This window comes from Neophocaena asiaeorientalis, unplaced genomic scaffold (assembly GCF_003031525.2).
Source record: "Neophocaena asiaeorientalis asiaeorientalis breed wild unplaced genomic scaffold, Neophocaena_asiaeorientalis_V1.1 scaffold96, whole genome shotgun sequence".
In the NCBI taxonomy this organism is placed as follows: Eukaryota; Metazoa; Chordata; class Mammalia; order Artiodactyla; family Phocoenidae; genus Neophocaena; species Neophocaena asiaeorientalis.
Window position 1 is genome coordinate 5139486 of NW_020175831.1, and position 15283 is coordinate 5154768.

General features: G+C 41.1%; 1 protein-coding gene across 1 annotated transcript in view; it reads right to left on the reverse strand.

Moving 5' to 3' along the window:
• Window positions 1-15283, reverse strand: part of PDE11A (phosphodiesterase 11A) — a 406648-nt gene that overhangs the window by 31042 nt on the left and 360323 nt on the right. The window contains exons 16-18 of the mRNA XM_024732913.1: window positions 12177-12254; window positions 6326-6389; window positions 155-229 (exon numbers count right to left, since the gene is read on the reverse strand). Coding sequence (XP_024588681.1) covers window positions 155-229; window positions 6326-6389; window positions 12177-12254 — 217 coding nt within the window. The remainder of the gene's footprint in view (window positions 1-154; window positions 230-6325; window positions 6390-12176; window positions 12255-15283) is intronic.

A 15283-nucleotide genomic window follows, 5' to 3' on the forward strand; every position in this document is an offset into this window, starting at 1 on the left:
GTTTAGCATCTAAGTTCAATTAAAGCTTTAAACTTTTAAGAGTGCTTCCTTAAATCCATTCTCTGTCTTTCCCATTTTCAAGGTGCGATTTGAAGTTATTTTTGAAAATGTCATTTGAAAGGGTAAATACGTTATAAAAAAAGGAAGAACTTACTGAAGGAGTGAGTTTGAGTTCTGCTCTCTCCCGATCTCCTTGTTCAAAGAACTCGCTGGTTACAAGTTCAGCCACCTGAAACATAGAAATATTTAAATTGACAGGTATGTGTAATTCATCACGAGACACAGAAGTTATTTCTGGCTTATGTGTATGGTAGCTATCTTCAAGACAGACAATCATTTAAAAAGCTTATGAGTGAGTACATTAATCTTTTGTGTTTGAAGGTATTATAGAATTTAATCAATGAAACTGATTTCCTTTTAATCAGAAGAACTTGTGCAATGTTTTTTAATTTATTTTTGTTGAAATAGAATTGAAGTACAGTTGCAATGTATCCTTAAGCACATGCCAATAGACCATCTGACAGTAGAGCTTATATATACACATGAGGCACAAGGTTGCCACCTTCAAAGCAGGAAATGTTCTATCCAGAAAAATGAAGCAATAATAACCTAATAATAACTGATGTTATTATAGTATATTATTATACTATATTTGTAATAATAATTCAGCCAACTTTCGGTTGTTTCTGTGCAGATTCTTTACTTTGTCGCATACCTGTATTTTAGTTTGGTTTCATCTTGCCATCACAAAAACTCCTTAACCACATCACCCTACCACTATTTATGTGCACTCGGGAACGGATACACCCAGGGCCCACCCCTTACTTCCTACAGTAGCCATCAGTCAAGGGGCAGAACTAATGCTAGATTCACTGTTCATACCAGACTTTTACAGTATGTTATGATATAGTCTGAAGAATGTGATTTGGTCTTCAGGCTGTCTCAATCCATGTACTAAATAACAGTGTTTATTTATGGTGGGTTCTAGTTGGTACAGCACAATGGAATGGCTGTTCTACCCCAAACCACAGAGATTTTTTCCAAAGTAAGGACACATATTTTTCTACTTTTCATCCATTAGTGCGGATGGTCAGAAGCTACTGATCATGGTCAAGCTTACAGAGATTTTCTTCTTCCCCAAGCCCTGTGCTTCTACTGATAGTTTTATGGGAAGCAAACTGATGTAACAGATAAGTGCTGAACGGGTGTTTTCAACAACACTATGATGTACATCTAGGATATTTCTGAGGTGAACTAGCTGGATTACAAAATATTGGAAGAGCAGAAAAGAAGTACCAGACAACTTGATGGCAAGAAGATCTGGATCCCCAGACTAATTTTTCTCTATTCCAGGCTCTTGTAAAGATGAGGTTTTTAGGTCTGGCAAAGGTTTGAGTGGTTGAATTTTGGTCAAGTGCAGAGAATCAAGATAATTTACCTAAAGTATATCTCTCAGGAGATTTGTCAACCATAAATGGTAACCATTGCCAAAACTTAACAACATCTAACACCCAACACACATCTGAGAGCAGCAAGTATGCAGTCATTTATTAAAAAATAGAATGGCTAGTTCAGATTTTAAACATTTTAAAAATTCAACAGCATAAAACCAGTTGGAACTGACTCAATCTTTCTAGGACCTGGTTCACTTGTCTCTCTTCAGTCTCTGCCACTGCCTTTCACTTTAGCACTCCAGGCCTCTCTCATTGGTCTCTGGCCTTCCTTTTGAGAAGAAATGGTCCCCTAAGGACCTGGCCTCATTATTCAGTTCCCATAACTCTCCCTCAGAATCCTCTGAGGTGGATCTTTTGCACTAAAGAATGCACGTGTGCATATGAGGTCACCCCAAGGTGGGAGTCCTGCAGAGGTCAGTAGCCCCTGGAAAGCAAAGAAATTAAAACAAAATCCTTCTCTTTGAGCTTTCTAAAGTGGTCTTGGGTATTTCCCCTGAGCTTCTTTCACAGCTCAACTTGTACAACTGTTTCATCTGTACTTAAAATCCCAATCAGGACTATTAAATGGCTCCTGATTGAATTTTTTATTAAAAAAGGAAATTGAGATGCTAATCAGGCCTTGGGGGCTGACTGGGGAAACCCACATGCTTAGAGTCATGTGTGTGAGGAAGGCAAAGTGAAATATATACCAATGGAAACACATTTTGAAAGGGAATTTAAAAAAAATCAACATCCAGGAAATTGGAAATATATTTCTATTCTTAAAATAAGTTTCTACTGTTTTTGTCTAACTGTTTCCTAAAATCCTATTAGAAGTGAGTAAGGTTTTGAAAATACCTAACCTATTCAATTCAGATACAAACACAAATGAGATCTACAGTTTAGAGTTGTGACAAGATTTCTGATGGAAACATTTGGAAAAAGATGGTTTTGTGTTTTATTTCCCTGACCTCATGAGTTTCTGCACTGGTCGGCAGAAGTTCAAATCCTAAAAATAAAATAATATTTATATCAGTGACCGAGAAGACCACCTACAAGTGGCCATTGGGCCTCTTCGTTCTATAATCTCAATGTGGAAACTTTTTTCCTTTCAAGTACTTTGGTCACTTTCTGGCTCCCACATGGGCTGCTGCTCCTTTCGTTGTGACATGCATTTCACTGGGGTTCTGAAGGCCCTGGCAGATCATCCCTCATCTACCCCCGTTCTAATCTTCTTTATTTTTCCTCCAGTTACCCTAACTTTCTCCTACTCTCCACTACCTTCCACCCCTATCACAGGGGCCACTCTCAATACTACACTTTTCCCCACTACCTGGAAGAGCCACTTACATATTCTCTGCAGTTTATTCCCAAACTGTACTGTAAGGGAGGCCTTTCCACACTGGGGAAGGGAAGGGTGGGCAGAGATGTAGAAATAAGCAATGTAACCACACAAATTCTTCACCATAACCTGCTTTATGTAACTTCAAGCATGTCATACTAAAACGAAAACCAAGGCACTGGAAGAGCGCTATTCGTTGGAGGAGAGTCTATAGGAAAACTGCACCACCTGCACTGAACTGTGATGTGAGAAAGACATAAACTTTCATTTGTGCTAAGCAACTAAGACTTGAGATTATATTTGTTACTGCAGCAAAGCCTAGCTTAGCCCTGACTAACAAAAATTGGTATGGAAGTGAGGTAGTGCTATTAAACAGAAAGGAAGGGAAGGAAGGGAGAGAGAAAGGGAAAGGAAGGAAGAAAAGAAAGAAAGACCCTAAAATATGTGGCATTGGCTTGGGGGCCAGGTATTTATAAAACAGTGAGGTTGTCAGAAGCTATGAGGATGATGATCCATGTTACACAGTGGCAAAATATTTTGTACCGTTCTCATGGAAATAAAGCAAACAATGTACCCAATGAATTTATAGCCTTAGGGGAAGAGACTGGAAAACAAAGTTAATAGCATGTGATGGTTGCTGTTGACTGTTTTGCTAGGTATTGAAAGAAGTGAGCTCAGAAAAGGGTTGGCAGGTCTATAACTAGGAATGAAAGGGAATAGAGAAAGTTACAAATTCAGGATCTTGTAGGGATAGAATATGAAGCTGCTTCTTAATCCCAAACTGTGAAAATAAAAATTGAGATACACTTTGAATGACAAAGGCTGATCAAGACTCAGCCTTGCAACAAGAATCAAATGGAAGATGTGGCCAGTAACACATAGTTAACAACTATGAATGAATTAGGTGGCACACACAACATCCTTTTAGTTAGACAAAATGGCCCAGAAAAATGACTTAAGTACATAGTTTCCTCACTGGTGCCAAATACTAGGCCCCAAATACTAGGAATTAACTGTTGAGAGAGGAAGAAAGATATATGTATGCTATATTTCCTTGTTCCTGAATATAAGGAAGCAAAGAAATACAGTAGATCTAAGAAGGTTGTATAGAATCTAACTGTGGATGTGGTTATTAGCAAATGGAAGTGACTGGAATCAAAGACCTAAGAAGGTGACTAAATATGCCAAAAAACCCCACAAGCCTTTGACTATTTAAAACTTAAAACAAGCCTTGGGTCTTCAAACTTCTTTAGGGGGGAAGCAGGCTGAGAAAGCTGCTTGGCCTTTGAATCTAGCCAAGGAGGATAATGGAAAAGGAATAATTTCCTAGGGTGGATCTAAAGGCCATGGAAAATATTGAATTGGGCAGCATCTCCCTGAGAATCAGGGCCTACCACAGAGTAGAAGGCCCTCCCAGAGAATGCCCAGTGGGATTTTGGAATTGCTGTGGACCCCTAACTGCCAAATATTGTCATCTCTTCCCTTTCTAAATGGGATTGTCATAATGAATATTTTGTGGAGTGGGTGTTATGTGCTGCATTTTGGGTGTGTGTGTGTCTTTAGTTCATCTTTAGTTTAATCTTTACAGACCTGCTGTAGAGATTAGCACATATCATCCAGAGATCCTGGACTTCCAGCTTAATATCACGACTGATGGGATATTTGGGTCAACTCCCTTGGAGGTGGTGGTGGGGAGGGGGGCGGTGAGTATATTTTGCCTGGAGGGCAAATGTGAATCACATTTTTGGTGATTAGAAGGGCAAACAGTGGTAGTCATGTTTTCACCAACTATTTCTGGCTTTCTACTTTCTGGGCACATGAAAGGATGGGCACTTCCTGGCTGGGTGAGATCATGTGACCAAGTTCTGGCCAGTGAATCGTAGGGGGGCGGACAGCATTTAACTTCCAGTGTAAGACCCACCCGGGCCTCTGCTGGAACCATCCAGACAGTAGCTGCTCCCTCAGCCCCAGTCCAGGATGAGGACAGAGGCGCCAGCCATGCCCAGCGGCACATGTCTCCAGGTGATGTGTTAGTTTAAAACACTGAGATTTTGAGCTTAGTGATAACATAGCCCATTCTGCCAACACACTTGCATCATTTAAAAATGCTGATTAGTGCCTCCTGTGTAAGAAAGCATAACACACTAAGAATGAAGGCTTTGGAATCTCATCTGCTAGGATTTGAATTCCTCCTCCACCACTTACCAGCTATATGCCTCAGGCTACGTATCCTTTCTAAGCCTCATTTTTCCCATTGGTAAAATAGGAATAATCACTGTATTAGTTTCCTAGTGCTGTCATAAATTACCACAAATTTGGTGGCTTAAAGCAACAGAAATGTATTCTCTCAAAGTTCTGGAGGCCAGGAGTTCAATATCACTTCACTGGACAGAAATCAAGGTGTTGGTAGGGCCATGTTCCCTCTGGAGGCTCCAGGGGAGAATCTGTACTTTGCCTCTTTCAGTTTCTGGTGGCTGCCAGCATCCTTCTGCCTGTGGCCACATCACTCCAATCTCTGCCTTGTCTTCACACACCTTCTCCTCTTCTGAATGTGCCACCTCCCTGTGCCTCTCTCTTATAAGGACACTTGTGATTGAATTTAAGGCCTACCTGGGTAATCCAGATAATGATGATGATAATGATGAAGGTGGCCCTTAACTTAATCACATCTGCAAAGACCCTTTTTCCTTCTAAGGAAAAACCATTTACAGGTTCCAGGGATTAGGACCTGATATCTTTGGGTTGCCATTATTCAGCCCACTACAGTCACAATACCCACCTCAGAGGATTTTTGAGGATTAAATGATATAATACTTATAAAGCAGTCATTTAACATTGGTTATTTAGTCAATAAATATTAGTTTTTTATTGCTATATGAATGTATCTTATTTTCCCTTAAATGTCAAGTCTCAGGATACCAAGTTATCATTTTAGACCCCACAGCCCATCCAGTAGGTGCCTCATAAAACCAAAAGAGCTCTTAACCAAATACTATCAAGGTAATAAAGGATCTTTAGTTGGGTAGTTATGGGATTAAAAACTATTCTAGCTCTAGAACTAACACTTTTGGGCAGTGAAACCAGAGGTGGTAAAGGCATTAAATTTGGGATACAAATTAAATTAGATACTACACATTTTGGCCAAAGAGCCCTCTGATCTCTAAATAGACTTTAAAGAAAAAGAAAATCCTTTTTATCCTTGTTTTTTTTTTTTTTCTTCACATGTAAAAAACTGGACCTTGTACTAAAACACGGTTACCTATTCAAGAACACTACGTATGAAACTCCTGCCTTAAGAAATGGTCAAGGTGTTATTTGGATTTAGTGCATTAAAAAAAATCTTACAGAGTCAGAAATATTATTTCTCAGTGGAAGCACGATAAAGAAAGGCTAGGCAATAAACCGTCGCCCTAAACCTCCTGCTATTTTTTACACCACGTTAATACTGATGCAAATTGACTCAGGTTTCAGTGCCTGGTAGACAGGGCTCTGGGAATACTGTCCCCCCCAGTCCCTCCTCAGCTGAGCCCTGTCATTAATCACCACTCGCCTGTCTGGAGATCTCCCACGGTTTGGTCACGGCTCCAAGGTCACAGGCTGTCATTAACATTGATCTGAAAAACAGAACCAAACAAAACAGCCTGAATAATCTTTTGTTGCATTCCTAAACAAACCCGTCCTAGATACCTACATAAATAAAATGGGACCGTGGCCAGCTTACATCTTCTTTTCCTCAACAAGGGCAGCACTGTTGATAGACCCATGTTTAGCACCTCCATCGTGCAGCCACACTACTTTGGAAGACAAAGCCCGCACACACTCGGTGGCCCTTTTGTTTTGCCTGAGGCAGATCAAGGAAAGCCAAGCACTGCTTTCTCTATACCTGAACCAAGCAAGCTCTGCTTAAAATAATTTGTAATGGACGATGCTTTTTATTTTTAACTCTCAGCAAGGGAATCAGTATATAATACTCTATACATAGCTCATAAACCTGTTTACCAATGTATCACTGATTGATAGGGACGGAAGAAAACCCACACCAAAAAGGCAAACCACATGCCCCATTAGGGGCTCCTGAATTTTCTTTCTTTCTTTCTTTCTTTTTTAAAAATTTTTATTGGAGTACAGTTGCTTTACAATGTTGTGTTAGCTTCTACTGCACAGCAAAATGAATCAGCCATACATATACGTATATCCCCTCCCACTTAGGACACCACAGTGCATTAAGTAGAGTTCCCTGGGCTATACAGTATGGTCCCATCAGCTGTCTATTTTATACATAGTATCAATAGTGTATATGTGTCTCCTGCATTTAAGATTTACAGAGGAGAACCACACAGTTTGACTCCAGTTTACTACCTGGCTACAACCATGTTTTATAAGCATTACGAAGAAGAAACATATTCAGCTACAGCTTTCATTAATTTGAGCCCATAAGAAAGCACAGGAAATATCTGAATCAGATTTTTGAGGGGCAGATTTCTATTGGTTTAGAAATCTAGAATCCACATTGAAACCTGGATATAAAAAACAGGGGGAAAAATTCAAATTGTAGATAGCTCTTGTATTTCTAATTGGATGTGGTGAGAAGGGAAAAATCAGGCACACTCTTTGTCCAAAATCTGCTTTCTTTTACTAAAACCAGCAGCGCGTGATGAAAACTAATGAAGGATCTGAGCTGGGAAACCACATCTTGGCTAACTCCTTTTGGAAGAAAGGAGTGTGTTGTCAAAGGTCAGAGGGCTGCTGCCCTGATGTCAGGTGTTAACATTTCATACCCTGCTGGATTCTACTGCCTTGGAAACATGTCTGCTTCCCAGATGGCAGGGCATGCCTGGATGGTGGTAGGGTTTGTGTAACTTCTCCAGGAAACCCTCCAGGGAACAAGGCAGACCGGCAAACAACAATAGGTCATTCAAGGCACAACCAGGCAGCGCCAGCATGAGCAGCCCTCTAGGAATCAGACACCGTCTAATTCCAAACACTCCTGTGCTAAGCCCTGTGCAAAGAGGCACATCAGTCTATTCTTCGTGCTTCATCTTTGGTGACAAGCACTTCTACAGTGCTTACATGTGCCTGCCTCTGTACTAAGTGCTTTACCAACTACCTACTAACTAACTACTAACTAAATGACTCCTCATCACAAGATGCTGTTATTTCTGTTTTACAGAGAGGTCAATGGCAGCATGGAGAGATTAAGTAACTTTCCCAAAGTGCGTAAAGGATTCAGGATTCTGTGCTTATCGCAAAGCTGCCAGAGCCCCTCTTGCTAAACTCCAGTGATTCTCATTTTAGGTTCTGCTGGTACCAGAGAGGGACATGACTGTAGGTAATGCATTAGACTTTGTAGTCTCTCTCCCAGATAGGAAATAATCTCTGTGAGGCTACCTACTTGTACCATAGTTGGATAATTACTTAAGTTCCATCTGCTTGATAATTTGAAACTTACTTCTCAAATTCATATCAACATTAATCAGTCAATCAACAAATTTATTGAGTATCTGCTAGGTGCTCTGATGATGAGAATTCTAATAGCTACCATTTATTGAAGAGGCATTAGAGGGTGATTTACATAGTTTCTATATGAGGCAGGGATACTATTATTATCTCCATTTTACAAAGCAAATAGTGCTTTGCAATCCTGGATCAGAGAGGTCAGGTACCTTGCCTGAGGTTACACTGCTAGGAGCTATCAAAGCTAGGATTAGGATCCATGTAGTCTGACAGAAGAGCGTCTACTTTCAATGAATACTCTGCAGTGGAGCAGAAAGTCTGTACAGAGAAGGAAGACTGAAAAAGACTGGGAGGGAGGACGGTGGAGTGTCTGAAACCTTTATCCAATTGGTGTGGGGAGTCAATGAAGGTTGGGGACACAGGAGGAACCTGGCCAGAGCTTCAAGGAGAGAACTTTAGGTAGTAGATGTGGAAATAGTTTAAAGAAGTAGAGAATGGAAGCAGAGAGACAGTAGGAAAGCATAAATTGATAAGGTCATAAAACAAAGGAGGGGAGAGGGGAAAGAAAGTCAAGGATAGGGTTGGGAGCTTGCACAGGAAGAATGAACAGAAGGAGGCGAATGGGCAGTTTTACCTTATTTTTTAGATCAAGCGTCTGTACTTGAAAGGCCTTCTCTAAAATATGAGAGCAGGGAGGGAGTTTGTAGCAACTGTTTGAGTCCTGAGGTCTGCACAACTCTAGTGCATTTTAGAGCTAGGTGGTGCAATCTGCTTAGTGCGACTGTAGGAATGAACGGTCAGGAATGTCCTCTGTGGGGTGGGAAGGGGACGGTGTGTTCCTAGTGTATCTGAGACTCGCAGCAGCTCCTTGTTATCATGCCTCTCCTCCTCTAGGAGCCAAAATTATTTGGATAACTATCTTGCGATAATTACTATTTTCTTGTTTTTCTCTACTTTTTAAAAGCATTAACAACTCAAAAGGAATACACTGTAATTTAAAAGATATATCCAAATTCAGTAAAAGATTACACGTATGAGCTGAATTTTATGCTTGCCATACAAAAAGATTACACCTCGCAGTCTGCACTCTGTTTCACTGTTTTAAATTTTGAACACAAATACAGACCCCAAATGGTCAACATAAAATGACAGAACGGAAGTAACTCAGGTTCTGTTTCTTTAACATCACCAAGCTATCATTGTTTATTCTGAATATATGGTTTAAAAGCAGAAAGGTGATGTTCTCAGAGGTTGGAGACACAAACTGCATCTGGAGTGAGTGCAGAAAGTTCCGAACCGTTAGCAACTTACTCTTGAAAATGTGTCCAGAGTCCACCTGTGCCAGGGGCTGACGGAATAACTGGACGTTCTTGGAATTAACTTAATGTATGATAGATGCACAATGAAAGGATAAGTAATACTGTGCTAATTTGAAGCTTTCATAGCAATTATTTTGATACTCAACAGTAATCTCAGCCATTGTTTAGAATTTATTCCAACAAAAGATTTTTCTCTGGGAGGAGTGTCTCATTGTTGACATTGTTTAGATTGCAGGCACATGGTGATGATAAAAAGCAGACCAACTTTTAGTTGGTTTTATTACTATTTCAAAATTCTCTAAGACAGTGCTCCCCCTGAGCCCCGCCAGCTGCCCGCAACGTGCACATGGTCAGAGTCCAGCTGTGAAATTGCAGGGGCGGGGGAGGGCAGAGCTGGGGGAAGAGGAGAGTTCCTGAAACATCTCACCTCTGCTTTATGTACTGTGCTTCTAAATAAGATTTTCTTACATGTGGGGTTCCCTGCCGAAGAATTTGAAAACGTCTGTGGGAAAACACTCAGGTGGAGACATGGAACGAGTGCTGGCATTTTACGAGTTGTGCTCAGGAGGGAGGCCAGACCCAAGAAACCCGGTGGGACCATTTGTGAGGATGCTGAGGAAAAAGAGAAGAATTCTTTGAGGGATGATTACATTTAGGGGGCAGTGGGGAAGAGGAAGGACTAGAGAAGCACAAATAGGAGAAGAAAAAGTCCGAAGAAAGTAGAAAATACAGAAGAGCATGGGCTTTGCGGAAGCCAAGGCAGGGAAAAGTTTTAAGAAAGGAAAGGCCAACACAGTTAGGGCTGCGAAGGGATGGAGGAAGCTGAAGAGAACAAAGGCTGTAGGATCTGATCCTTAGGAGGTGACCGGTGACTTTCAAAATGCACAGAGATTACATTTCAGCAACTAAATTCCTCAGTGGAGGAATTCACTCTAAATACTAAATACTCTGTGGTAACTTCATACTTTGGAATACTATGCAACAATCAAAGATGATACTGGTATGGACATGGAAAGAATTCCAAGGCATACAGCTGAGTGAACAAGTGAGTTCAGATTGACATGTAAATATATAACTTATGTTAAAACGAACAAACAAACAAATCTACACTAAATAGTATGTTGCCCATGGGTACACATGTATGGAAATGCTCTGACAATAGTCTGAAAAGAAACAAGGAATTGCTAACAGAGCAAAGCTATGCACAGTATGGGAATTGGGAATGATGCTCAAAGAACTGGGGGGTTATCTGTAATTTTACTTTGTTTCAGAAAAATATATTCCTGTCATTACTTGTGGGATTAAAAATGATTTAAAAAGAAAGAAATTGCCTTGTAAGAGGTTAGAAGGAGTGTGAGTGAAGTGTGGAATTGAGGGAGAGAAGAAAATTACGATTGGACTTTAAGAAGGAGGCAGATTTTAGGGATTTTTTTTTTTTCTGAGGAGATGGAAGCATATTTTTTAGGCTTAGAGAGGTCATGCTGGGGGGAAAAAGAAGTCAGCTTTTGAAAATGCAAGCCGAAGGAGTATAATTGACACAGCAAGGTCAGGGGTCGGGGTGGGGCAGGGAGGTGGAGGGACTGGAATAGGACACAAGCAGAGATGCTAGCGTTGAAGACAGGAAGGGTCCTTCCCACCCTCACCCATCACCAGCCCCCTGCCCCTGCTACCCCACCGGAAAGGATGCAGAAAAGGTCTGTAAAGATAACAGATCTTGATTTGTAAGACAAGCACAGTTGTCTTTAATTCCTCAAAAAAAAAAAAAAAAAAACTAACACAGAGAAATAGTAATGCAGAGAGGGGAGAAGTAGAGTGCCCTCTGGTGAGAGAGTGAGAAGAGGGAAGCGGCAGGCAGGGCTCTGTGTTCTCAGATGGAGGCGGAGGTCTTGCACGTGCATGCGGGCCAGGGCTGGGGTAGGGATCTCACTGGGGGCGATGCCAGTGGTCGCCTGGCTGTGGAGCAGACACACTGCGCCCAGAAGCCCAGAAAGCTCACAAGCTTTCCCAGAAATGCTTAATAAATCTGGAACAGGACTAATTCACCAGAAAGTCTGGGGATGGGTGAGATGGGGACAGTGGAAGGACAGGGTATGAGAGAAAGAGGAATAGTGCCCAACCAGCTGGAGTGGCTGCAATCAGGTGGTTAAAATGTGCCACATAAAAATGATGGTTTGCTGCTGTCTTTTCTAAACAACTGGGAAGAAGTCCTGTGAAAAGTCTAGAACAGATTCCTTATTTCCAGCACCAAAATCTTTTGATTGGTTTTCTATCTACAATGTCTATTGTCTCTAAAAAAACCCCCAAACTAACTCTCACTTTCCTTTGTTCTGTGTAACTGTTTCCGGAGGTTCAAAAAATCCCCCCTCTCCTGCAATTTGCATGCCTGCTGAAACGGGACAAATTCAAACATCATTTTCTAATTTTGAAGGCAAATTTATGGAGAGGAGGCAAAATAAAATAAATTAGAAAACGAAAAGACACATTCTCTAATTATTCAACTAATTTCTGAACGTTTTGAATGTAAGCTTTGTTACTTTAAAAACTACTTGTGTGCTTTTAGCACTGTCAGAAAAGCATGGCTAAATCGTCAAATAATGAAGAAACACATAAACAAGAGCTGTTTCTTACCGAAATATATCACGATGTTTTTTGATGTTCCAATCATATTCTCCTTTACTGACAAGTTCGAAGAATTCAGTTCTCCTCCTGCATGAAATCAAATGAAAAAAGAAAAAAAAACAAACCCTGGAATGAAATTTCTCAGTCTGTGCGGTGACATAAACACATTTATGGGAAAATATAAGACCACCTCAACCAAGTAACTTAATATTTGAAATCATGAGGCTAAAGTGCTATCAAAATAAATCACTTTAAAAAAAAATGTTGAGGCTTCAAGAAAAAGCCACAATCATTTCTGAATGTATTTACAACGGAGGAGATTATCAAGCCATAAAATAGAAAACAGTGTGGTCCTGCATTTGGGATTACTTGATGTGAAGCCCTGTGACTCTTACTGAAAGTCAGAGAAGGGAGGCAAGGACACATAAAAAGCAGGAACAGTTCCAGAATGTTCTTATATCATTCAACTTAGAACTGACCTGTATGATGATCCAAGATACGATAAACTCCCTGGTAGTAAATTCAGGACAAATACTTTCGTAGAGGTTAGAAGATAACTATTTCACCATTTCAGTGCTTAAACACATAGGCTATGGAGTCAGAAATAACTCTGTTAAAATAATGGTTCAGTCACTTCCTTGCTCTGCAACTTTGGAAAGTCACTTAAACCTTCTGAGCCTCAATTTCCTAAGCTCTAACTTGGGGGTCCTATTTGCTGACTCAGAGTTATTGTGAGGATTAAATGAGATGACATGCAACGCATTTAGCATGTGTCTACACATTTTAAGTGCTGGATACACACGCATGTGGAAACACATTTGGAGATGTATAGATATGGAAAAGACAAGAAGGGAAACTTCTCAAATTGTGAATATAGGGTGACATTTCTATTTTCAAAATCTTTCTTTAGTCTATTTATAGTGAGAAAGGAAAAAAAAAGACATCACCATTTTTATTGTTTAAGAATCATTTCCCAAGGTTTCACTCTCTTGGCACTTACTAATGAGAGACCATTTTAAGGATTCTGGCACGTTGTTTCCCGAAGTGCATTCCACAAAATGCCAATCTTAGGAGGTGCTGCATGAAAGGGAGTGCTCTGGCCGAGTGGATATGAGAAATGCTGCCTGTGATATACCTCTTTAGAGACTCACCACCACAATAGCCTTTTGAAGGCTCTGCAAAATACTGAGAAAAGCCTACTCACCCTGACTTAACCACAGAATCCCATAGCACTGATGTTTTAAGAAATACACTTTAGAAAATAGTACCATGTCATTTATGGTGGAAATCAGAGTAGGATCTTAAACACTTATGCTGACCCATTGTAATCTGGGGGGACAAAGAACAAGATGCTGAGTGCTATTGGCTTCCCTGTTTCTTGTCTGGAGTCCCCATCACCAGCTGGCCAACAGTATGGACTTCTTGCCACCTGGTCAGATGGACAACTCAATTCACCTGAAAGGGGGCAGGTCAGGAAGACAAACAGGTGACTCATTTCCTTATTTGAGACACAAAGGCAGGGCCTGGATTTGCTTCTTCAAGTGGGTACAGGTCAAGGTTACACCACGGATGGGATAATCTCCCCAACAATATCATTGCTCTCAGCAGGGATGGCCCTGCACAGTCACATGCAAGGGCCCAGCAGCACCCCTCCCCTTTGGGTGTGCAGGTGTGGGCATATCTTTTCTTTGTATACCTTTACCACCTTTTTCACTTGCCCACTCCCTTCTTTTTGACCATGGTCATGCCTTTTTCACATCACCACCACTGACTGTGATCTGCAGTAAAAAGAGATGGCTGAATGGAAAGAGCCCATGTCTGGACTCACACAGACCTGGGCTTGATGCTGTCACTCACTAGCTGTATGGTCCTGGGCAAGTGGTTCCACATTGCTGAGCCTCAGTTTCCAGCTCTGCGGTGAGAATTTGCAATGAGGTGCATCAAGTGTTTGGTACTGGTAGATACTCAATACCTGATAGCCATGGTTGATGTGTAAATAATATTAACGGTATTACTGCCAACAGTGATACACACTGGACTAATTGGACTTTATGGAGATTGAAGAGGTCATCTACTTCTTTTTTTTGCCTGAATGGAAATTCTTCTTCTTTTGAATAATTGTGGAGCAGAAAGATTGGTGCAACAGATATTTATTGAACAACTACTGTGTGCCAACTCTTTACTAGGCTTTATGGACACAAGACAATTTGTAAACATCTCTGAGTTTACCAGGGCTGATCAACAAATACAGGTAATCCCCCTTCAAAGGTGATGCTAATGATACTGGGACTAGAGTGAGGTTAGAGAGAGACTCGCCTTGGGTACAAAATTCAAGTGGGTGCCCCAAACTCAGTAATCAAGACAAATAATATCTTAATTCAATGTTTTTAAAAATCAGCATAAATACAAAAAACCCCATGATGAACAAAACATCAGAATTTTAAATAAAGACAGGATCTGACACTGCACTCTTCGTGACCCACCTCAGTTTCCTGCCCCTACTCCTCGCCCTGAGGAGGCTAATAGTTGTTGGGCCCTTACTATGTTCCAGGCAGACTTCCTGAGTTCTGTCACTTATTAACCACATGAATGACCTTGGGTAGGTTACTGAACTTTGCTGGGCTTCAGTTTTCTTGTCAGAGAAGAGTAATAGCAATAGGATCTATCTTGTTAGGGTTGGTGGGAGGATTCAATGAGATGATTTATGTAACACACTTAACAGAGTGCCTGGCACACAGTAGGTGCTCAGTAAGGATTAGCTACTGTTATTAAGCTCAGAAGGGTTGAGTGAACTGGCCCCAGGTGGTGAGTGGCAGAGCTGGGATACGAACACAAGCTGTTGGAATAATGGCTGCCCCAAGCAGCTAAGATGTGCTCAGGGTGTCCTGGGAGCACAGAGGAAGGCACTTGGCTTAGATAGGAGAGTCATGGAAGATCATGGAAGGCCTTCTGAAAGAGCTTGTCAGTCATCATCTCTGTCATCATAAGCACCTGGGTGTCTTTTCAATCCTATGAGTTATTCTAAGAAATCACTAGAAGGCAAGCTCTATGAGGACAATGGCCTGGCCCATTTTTGTTCACCCCTGAATCCCCAGTGCCTACAACAGTGCCTGACA